The sequence below is a fragment of the Electrona antarctica genome (assembly GCF_951216825.1).
Source record: "Electrona antarctica genome assembly, chromosome: 21".
Classification (NCBI taxonomy): Eukaryota; Metazoa; Chordata; class Actinopteri; order Myctophiformes; family Myctophidae; genus Electrona; species Electrona antarctica.
In genome coordinates, this window is record NC_136802.1 from 41,274,790 (window position 1) to 41,285,126 (window position 10,337).

At 44.0% G+C, this 10,337-nt stretch overlaps 1 protein-coding gene across 1 annotated transcript; it reads left to right on the forward strand.

The window, feature by feature from the left end:
• Positions 1-6,777: 6,777 nt before the first annotated feature.
• Positions 6,778-10,116, forward strand: LOC306914394 (uncharacterized protein; the record flags this gene model as incomplete). Its single annotated transcript, XM_079491388.1, has 5 exons — positions 6,778-6,829; positions 7,172-7,471; positions 7,722-8,072; positions 8,589-8,710; positions 8,867-10,116. 5 exons carry the CDS (start codon positions 6,778-6,780, stop codon positions 8,930-8,932), a joined length of 891 nt encoding a protein of 296 aa, XP_079347514.1. The 3' UTR covers positions 8,933-10,116.
• Between the last annotated feature and the right edge of the window lie 221 nt (positions 10,117-10,337).

Sequence of the window (10,337 nt, forward strand, 5' to 3'; positions counted from 1 at the left end):
CTTAAATGCACTTTAAAATACAGTGAAAATAGCAGATCTACAAGTTCACAACATGTTGCGATGTGACACATTGTGAGCTTGTAGATCTGCTACCTTCACTATCCTATCCTACTATAATAAGGAAACCGGTCCTGTCTGTTCTGGATGGTTCTCCTCAGTGGCTTGAGCAATTGCTCTGCACACGGGCATTGACCATTAGCATATGCAAACAACCACAACGCCTGTTTTTAACATTTAAGCTGTTTATTAGCGTGTCTGTGTAAACACCGGACATTCAGATCATAGCTGCTGGCCAGACACTGCCACACAGTGAACGCCACAACACACACACACACACACATGCTGCAAACTTATAAAGGGCTTTCATTTACGGCCCGAGTCCAACACATGTTTTATGAGCGGGAAGGCTCTTTGGGATATCATCCTCATAGCACGAGCACGTAGCTTAACACAGCACGCCGGTCAGTTGACTTAACTCACAAAAACACATTTAACATCCTGTTTAACCTTCAAATTAAAATCATCTGACAATGCAAACAACGACACGTGCGTACTGCATGTATGCACGTTCTGGCGCGTGGCTATATGGAAAGCTCACTCCTCCGTTCTTCACTTGACGTGTAGATTTCTGAACGAACTTGACCACTGAATGTACCGCTATGGTTGACGGCTGCAGTCTTGTGTTAAAAGCATTTTAACACAGCTTTAAATTGAGTGACTGGCTGTAGGCTATTTACTGCATGTAATCACGGGTAACAGGGCGGACAACGGGTCCCTTATTTGGCGGGCGGGACGGGTCTGGTTTGTATTTTGATATAATCCCTGGTGACTGGATGGTCTATGGATCTGATTATTGACTGGCAGGGCGCGGGTTGTCAAAATTGGAGCCCATTCACTAGGGGTCTGCGACAACCTGCCTCACAAAAGTGATATTTATTGAATCTTAGACTGTCGAAAGCTGATTTCCCACTGCATGGCTACTGCCTTGCCTAGCTTGATAACAGATCAATAGCCTCCTGTAACAATGGCATACTTCGTTAACGCCTTCATTCTATTCAAATCAACTAAGATCCCCACTCATTAATGTTCTCTCTCTCTCTCTCTCTCTCTCTCTCTCTCTCCAGAGTCTGTGAGGTTGGTGAATGGGACCAGTGTGTGTTCAGGCAGAGTGGAGGTGAAGTCTAACCAGTCGTGGATCTCAGTGTGTGAAGATGACTTTGACCAGCAGGATGCAGAGGTGGTCTGTAGGGAGCTCGACTGTGGGCCTCCTTCAGTCCTCCAGGGGGCGCTCTATGGGGAGTTCCTGTGTCAAGGCAACGAGTCTGCTCTCCTGGACTGTAGAAGGTCAGACTCAACTAGAAACACCACCTGCTCACCTGGCAAGACTGTTGGACTCACCTGCTCAGGTAATAATAAAAATCACACCTGTGTGTAAGTGAGGGGCGCTCTTATCAACATACATCATCACATTCCGGCCAATCACAATTTGCGTCCTCAATGTTTGTGTTTACACACTTTTGTCCTCAATGTTTGTGTTTACACTAACACTCAAAGCTGGACATAGGAGGGGCTAGTGCCCCTCAAAAATAGTAATAAGGACAAAGGTTACATGCTTTACGAACCAAAATCGTATTTGAAAAATCACACCCATGTGAAGTGAGGGGCACATCAGCATGACGTAAAAATAGACACATTGTCTATTTGCTCAGACACTATGACACAACGACTGTGGACACACACCAAAAGCTGAACGTGGTAGCGCCCCTCCCACGTTCAACATTAAACTACATGAGAAATGATGGTGAAAATAGAACAGAATCAGTTAAAAAAACAGAAAACAAACACAAGGATGTGGTTTCGATAGCCTGACATAACAATCAACACTCTTTGTTAGGATTGTTATTTTATAAGGAAAGTAATAGTACTTTGTTTGACTGTACTTACGGTATTCTCACTTGTCTCTGTACAGGGCCTGATGATGTTAGGTTGGTGGGAGGAAGCAGTAACTGTACTGGTAGACTGGAGATCAAACACCAGGGAGAATGGAGACGAGGGGATAGTCAGTATCAGTCTGTCTGGAACCTGAAGGCAGCATCTGTAGTGTGTCGGCAGATAGACTGTGGCTCTGCTCTGTCGACAAAAATTAGTTCTGCTGGTTATTCTGATGTATGGGAGATAGCTTCCTGTGATGGTACTGAGTCTTCACTGAGGGAGTGTGGAGCAATGAGCTCTGATCGGTCCTCTGACAGTCTGGAGGTGATCTGTTCAGGTAACACAAACAATACTTCAACAATAACAGTCATCTGTACAGTCTGCTATTTAATTGATCTGGCTTGTCTGTCTGTCTGTCCCCGTCCGTCTGTCCCCATACGTCCATCCGTTTATTGTGTGTGTGTGTGTGTGTGTGTGTGTGTGTGTGTGTGTGTGTGTGTGTGTGTGTGTGTGTGTGTGTGCCGTGCGTGTGCCGTGCGTGTGCCGTGCGTGTGTGACTGTGTGTGTGTCCTCATGTTCTCGTCTGTTGTAGCCTACCTTTAATGAATGAAAATGTTTAACACCCTCCCCCCCCCCCCCCGCCACACACACACCCACACTTTCTCTCTCTATCTCTATCTCTATCTCTATCTCTCTCTCTCTCTCTCTCTCTCTCTCTCTCTCTCTCCAGAGTCTGTGAGGTTGGTGAATGGGACCAGTGTGTGTTCAGGCAGAGTGGAGGTGAAGTCTAACCAGTCATGGGTCTCAGTGTGTGAAGATGACTTTGACCAGCAGGATGCAGAGGTGGTCTGTAGGGAGCTTGGCTGTGCGGCTCCTTCAGTCCTCCAGGGAGCGCTCTATGGAGAAGTGAACGCTTCGATGTGGACCAAAGAGTTCCAGTGTGAAGGCAACGAGTCTGTTCTCCTGGACTGTAGAACCTCAGACTCAACTAGAAACACCTGCTCACCTGACAAGACTGTTGGACTCACCTGCTCAGGTAATCAGGGACGTGCAGAGGGACCAGGAGGGCTGTGGCCTGATTCTTTTCTTTTTTACTACCCAGATTTAGAGGAATATCTCATTTTAAATTATCACTAGGAATCTAGAACAAATTGTAACCAGTGCAATGATGCAGTAAAGCCAATATACTCAAACACAAATAATACATTAACCCATTTAGGCCTGACGTTGAAATAAAAAAAATTAGGTATTTCTGAAAAACCTCATGTTTCTGTATCAGTGGTGCTCAATATGTCAAGGACCCCAAAAATTATATGTAATTGACCACCGACCCCCATCTGAAAATATGTTGTTCAAGGGACAACGCAAAGTTAGAGTTAAAAATGTTTGCTCTGAAAGAATATATTCCAAATTTGTGCCACATTTTCACGATTTTTCAAAAATAGCAGACCTACAAGCTCATAGCGCGGCACTCAGTGCCGCGCTATGAACTTGTAGGTCTGCTATTTTTCAATAGCTAAAGTATAACATAATGCTTAAAACACCAAAAGGGGTTCCCGCCCAAAATGGGTTAATGAAACAAACAACGCAAAATAGAATAGAACAGTCATACCAGGTCACTTTCCTATATCAGCTGAATCTCATCACGATTGCAATTGCTTTCCCCACACTGAAAGTACAAAAACTATCATTTCATTGGCATGACCACGGTGGGCCGCAGAGACATGAAGCAGGGGCCGCATGCGGGCCGCGGGTTGAGTAGCGCTGCTGTACAGTATGTGTTAAAATTGATGAGTTATGTGGACACACCCACCTCCTCCTACATCACAATGTGCTATGACAGCAGCGTATCATTTCAAACTTTAATTAGCATTATTTTCAACATGCGTGTGATTTGCTTTAAATGGTAAATGGTGCATTTACTGTACATAGTGTTTTCATCCAGAGTGCTTTACAAAGATTGTGCATTACATTCACCCATTCACACACACGTTCACACACCGATGGCAGAGTTAGTGTCTAACCTACTTAGAACCTACACTAACTCTGGGGGAGCCCGGGGATCGAACCGGCTACTCTACCGGCCACTCTACCCCTGAGCCACTGCCCCTTTACTTACTCTGATTTAGGTTGACAGATCTTTTTGGAACGTACCGGTGGTGCTTTCTGTGTCCCCTGCAGGATAGACTGTGTTGAGTCTTAAAACATACTTAAAATGAAAGTAATGCATTTTTTTCTTTTCTTTTTGTTTTTACTGCTTACTTTCGTCTCTGTACAGATGTCAGATTGGTGGAAGGAACCAGTAACTGTGCTGGAAAACTGGAGATGAAACTCCATTATGAGTGGAGACCAGTGGATGATTCTGACTGGACCCTGCAGTCATCATCTGTAGTGTGTAGACAGCTAGCATGTGGTTCTGCTGTTTCATCACTAAGACTGGTTGGTTCTACAAATCAACCTGTATGGTGGATAACATCTCCCTGTGTTGGCTCTGAGTCTTCACTGAAGGACTGTGGAACAAATGCGTCTTATACTTCAGCCCACAGACTGGAGGTGATCTGTTCAGGTAACACCTGTTCAGGTGACTCTGTCTGTCTGTCTGTCTGTCTGTCTGTCTGTCTGTCTGTCTGTCTGTCTGTCTGTCTGTCTGTCTGTCTGTCTGTCTGTCTGTGCCTCACCTGAGACTTGACACCAAAACTGATACACACAGACACACAGAACACACACCTCCCTTTTGTTCTGATACACACAAACATCTTTACTTGTATTAACCTGAAGTACTAAATAAAGTACCACCAACAAAATGCTCACATATTAATAGGTTACCGAGTCCTGACTGTCCATTACAGAGACATGTTAGGAATTCTGAATACACAAAAAATAGTTATTACATTTAGACAACTCCTTATTTGTGCGTAGTGATGTTGGAAAATGTATTCTTGAATGATCTCAACTAAGATCCCCCACTCTTAAAAAAAATGGCATTTCAGAGATGAGCGGAGCAGTCCTGGAAAAGTGTAATGTATTTGTTTTTGATACAAAATGTCTCTCTCTCTCTCTCTCTCTCTCTCTCTCTCCAGAGTCTGTGAGGTTGGTGAATGGGACCAGTGCGTGTTCAGGCAGAGTGGAGGTGAAGTCTAACCAGTCATGGGTCTCAGTGTGTGAAGATGACTTTGACCAGCAGGATGCAGAGGTGGTCTGTAGGGATCTTGGCTGTGGGGCTCCTTCAGTCCTCCAGGGGGCGCTCCATGGAGAAGTGAACGCTTCGATGTGGACCAAAGAGTTCCAGTGTGAAGGCAACGAGTCTGCTCTCCTGGACTGTAGAACCTCAGACTCAACTAGAAACACCACCTGCTCACCTGACAAGACTGTTGGACTCACCTGCTCAGGTAATAATAATCATCAAGTAGAAAAGAACATTTCACATAATGTGACTGGTTTGTGGTCACCAGTGAGTGAAATGTACTCTAGCTGCAGACACTGTCATGTCTGTGATTACTTTGATTCTGATGGGATGAGAAATCACATCCAATATAAGCATATGGTTGTGAATCACCAAGGTGGTAAAACTGGAGCTATTTAGGCTATTACCTTGTACTTCCTGCTGCCACCGTAGTCCAATTGAATTGTGGAATTGGTCGAATTGAAGAAGTAATCCAGCACCGCACCACAAAGATATTATGCTTAGGGAACCCAAATGGCCAGCAGCTGCCCTGATGACCTCTATGGTCATGTCATCAAGGGAGACCTGTCCAATATTTCATATTTCATCCTGGTTGGCTAAGATTGACCTCTACTATACTGTCGGTGGAGTCCATATTTCTAGTTTAAAACATGAAAATGACATTGCTAGCCTGAGATAAAACAGTAAAATACCAACTATACTTGTAATTCACATTCCTATTTAACAATGAAAGTAATAGTACTTTATTTTCTTTTTTGCCTCGTTTTGCCACTGTACAGAGCCTGGTGACGTCATGTTGGAGGGAGGAACCAGTAACTGTTCTGGTATACTGGAGGTGAAACACCAGGAAGAGTGGAGACCAGCGGGTTCTATTTATGACTGGAACCTGAAGTCATCATCTGTAGTGTGTAGACAGCTGAACTGTGGCTCTGCTGTTTCAACACAAAGGAGGTCTGATGCAACCGTTGAACCTGTGTGGAAGATTCCATGTGTTGGATCTCAATCTTCACTGAGGGAGTGTGGAACAAAGGAGTCTCACAATTCCACTGAGAGACTGGAGGTGTTCTGTTCGGGTAAAACACATAAACAGTGACCTCAACTATTACAATAATGTGGACTCCACTTCACCTCCACAACTCGTGTGTGTGTGCGCGTGCATGCGCGTGCGTGTTGAAACATGTTGCAAGAATTGCCATTAATAAGATACACGTACGTTGACAACCACCCCCCCTCTCTCTCTCTCTCTCTCCAGAGTCTGTGAGGTTGGTGAATGGGACCAGTGTGTGTTCAGGCAGACTGGAGGTGAAGTCTAACCAGTTGTGGGTCTCAGTGTGTGAATATGACTTTGACCAGCAGGACGCAAAGGTGGTCTGTAGGGATCTTGGCTGCGGTGCTCCTTCAGTCCCCCAGGGGGCGCTCTATGGAGAAGTGAACGCTTCGATGTGGACCAAAGAGTTCCAGTGTGAAGGCAACGAGTCTGTTCTCCTGGACTGCAGAACCTCAGACTCAACTAGAAACACCACCTGCTCACCTGACAAGACTGTTGGACTCACCTGCTCAGGTATAATCTAATAATTTTAGTAATGTCCTCAAAATATGAGGAGGGAAAATTACCATCTATGCCGCCAAAATTTGAGGACGGAATTGCAGCAAAATTAACCATGTATGGCGCCGACATTGGCGATGTGGTTGGCCGTTGTGATTGGCTGGAAGGTGTGCCATTATTCCCATTATGCACTGTGATTGGCTGAGCATGGCATGAGGGTGTGCCACAGCCAGGGACACCCGTTATATATAAGTTGCAGATATTCCGTGCTCAAACTTTGAGTTTTGAGTTTGACGTTTGGTCAAATCCGTTCCAAGAAGTCACCCGTTTGCCGTCTTGGGAGTGACAGCTCACCATGTGTTAGTGTTAGACAGTGTTAGGAATAGATCCCCACCATCTGTTAACAGAACACCATCATCCATTCTCCCATGGAGTGGGAGAACTGAACACTTTCGGCTCACAAGGCATGTCTGCTCTAAATGGTTTGTAACGGTCTTGTCTCTGTGCAGAGCCTGATGACGTCAGGTTGATGGGAGGAAGCAGTAACTGTAGCGGTGTACTGGAGATGCAACACCAGGGAGACTGGAGACCCGTGGATGGTCAGTCCGACTGGAACCTGAAGTCATCCTTTGTCGTGTGTAGGCAGATGGATTGTGGCTCTGACGTTTCAACACAAAGGAGTCCTGCTTCAACGGTTCAACCTGTGTGGTGGATCACAGCTGACTGTGTTGGAACCGAGTCTTCACTGAGGGAGTGTGGAATGACACTGTCTCAGAATTCCACTGTCACATTGGAGGTGATCTGTTCAGGTAACACAAACAGTGACGTCCGTCTACTTGCCTACTTACTTAACCTACCTATCTACAGCATAGAAACAGGATGTTTCTTTTTCTGAATTTATTTAAAATAACTGTTTTTGCATCGTCTAATTTCAGCAAAAGCCATACAAAAGCCTTACAATATGTTGGATCTCTAATCTTGGTTCCATCTTATTGGCTACTCTATACTGTATGTAAATATCTGCTGTACTATAATTCAATCACTCGTGTCTTGTTACAGATCTTCTGTTTAAGACAAACATCAGCGTCTTCCCCACTCTAAACGGGGTTTCTGAGGGCCAGCAGCAGGGGCAGCAGGTGTTGGAAGGTTCCAACTTCAGCATCAGCTGCTCCATCCTGCCACAGTACCCAGACGGCTCCTTCCACCTCACCTTCACTGGAGCCAACAGCACACACAACCACACCCAGCCAGCTGTCAATCACTCTGCCAACTTCCTGTTCTTCGAAGCAGGCCCCGGCCACCAAGGGAATTACAGCTGTGCTTATCACGTCGACGTTGTTATAAAACACACCAAGGTGTTTTCTCACAATGTCTCCTCTGAGAGCGACATCCTCTCTCTCACCGTCACAGGTAACCTGAATGAAATGACCTTTAAACCATTCTGGGCGGGAACCCCTTTTGGTGTTTTAAGCGTTATGTTATACTTTAGCTGTTGAAAAATAGCAGACCTACAAGCTTGTAGCGCGTCACGAGTGACACGCTACGAGCTTGCAGGTCTGCTAATTTTGATACATCTTGAAAATGTGGCTCAAGTCTTTGAATATATATATTCTTTCAGAGTGAATTTTCTTAACTCAAATCTTTGCTTCTGGCGGCGGCGGGGGGGGGGGTGGGGGTGGGGGGGGGGGGGTTGGGGAACAACATATTTTGGGCCAAATACAGATAGTTCTGGGGGTCCTTGACATGAAAAAGGTTAAGCTCCACTGACATAGAAACACAGGTTTTTCAGAAAACTGTTAGCATTTAGAAGCCCTTTTTTAAGAATCGGCCTCAGGTCTAAATGGGTTAAACTCACAATATGAATCTCCGTCAGGCATGATTCAATCAAACATGAAGGTTTATTTGGTGATGTTTTTTATCCCACAGTCCCTCCTACAGTCCCTCCGACACCTGAGGACAACAGCAGCAGAGTTACAATCACTGTGGTGGTGCTGCTGTTGGTGCTGCTGTTGATGCTGGTACCCATTGCCCTCTATTGTCTCTGGAAGGTAATACATCTTTACACAACACAAGACTGGAATGTAAATGACAGTTAAACCAGAGTTCAAGTGTCTTCATATACAAACAAACAATAGAGAGATAGGAGGGTTCTCAGCCAGATGTGATTCAGTGACTTAACGTTGGGTGTTTCTGTGTTTCTCCAGGCCACCAGAAGACATAATGCAGGAGTGTGGGACACTGCGACGGTTCATTATAATGCCATAAAATGATTGACAGGAACAAGTAGCCTACTGAACAGACAAGAACAAGTAGCCTACTGTACTTTACCTGGTGTTTGTGGTTGTAAATAGAAATTGGGGAGAAAAAGGGGCAAAAAAAGATTGACAGGAACAGACAGACAGAAGAACAAGTAGCCTACTGTACTTTTCCTGGTGTTTGTGGTCGTAAATAGAAATAATTCCTCCCAGTCCACACAGACCAAAGCTAAACGAGGACAGACAGAAGATGTGATTTTGAAACGGAAGCCTTGTTGCGTTGTTATTTAGCTGGTTATGGGGGCATGGTTGAATCAATTAATTTAATGTCACGGTCAGTCATCCATGCTGGCGCTGTATAATACTACAAATATTAGCCGTCCCAAACGTCAGGCTCAACCGCCGCCTATGCAGGCAGTGACGCATCCAGTCAGGATGCTCTCTGTGGTTCCTCTGTAGAAGATTATGGGACCATGCCCCGAGAATTAATATCCCAAGCAGGCAACAGCAACACGTAAATAGTTGTGTAGGAGAATTAAAATAGTCAACTTGATGAAGTGGTTGCTATACAATTGTTACTTTTACATATTTTATGCGATTAGGGTATTAATATGAATAATCTTGCATTGTCATTCAAGCTAATGTGTAATCCCTCCATTTCATGATATGGGTTTTGTTTATATAATTTTTACAGAACAGTGTTTGTTATGAGCAGTAAGCCATAGTGTAAATAGGAGGTTATTGTTCCTTTGCTTAGGCTCAACTTATGTAACTTAGATAGCATTTTATGCAGACATACAGTAGCACTCTATAGTGTATACGCATAGCTTCATTATGATATTCCACTGTTAGGTTGTTTGCTTACGTATGATTCATGATAACAATTTGTATGTATTTGATATATTACCATGTTTTTGTTCTTTGATTATTTTTTTTAAGATTTAAAGATTTTTTTTAAAATCACAGTTAAGCAACTTTACTTTGTATTGTATCCTTTTCTTTGTGTTACTTATCTCTATTGTTGGATGAACACCTCATTGAAGTTGGTATACTGTACATATAGTCCATTATGAAGGCATGAAACCCATTCAAAGTCCATTGATTTCAAAAGCGCATTGGAACTGAATGCACCTTCATTACTGTAAAGTCGACGGTTGTGACTTAACTATTCATACAGTTTTAAACGGTTGAATTGATGAGATAATGTAATGTTTGTTTCTTTGTGCCTTTTGAAATAAAGACAAAAGTCCTGAAAATGAAGAATGTTCTCTCCACAATGTGTTGTGTGTAGTAGAGGAAGCTTCCATTGGTTACCATGAACACAAACGCATTCAACAGCAGCAGCAGGAGACACACAGTGTTTCCAACATATCTAAACCGAAAGCTGCTACGGTAACTAAACTGACATTTTAACATAGAT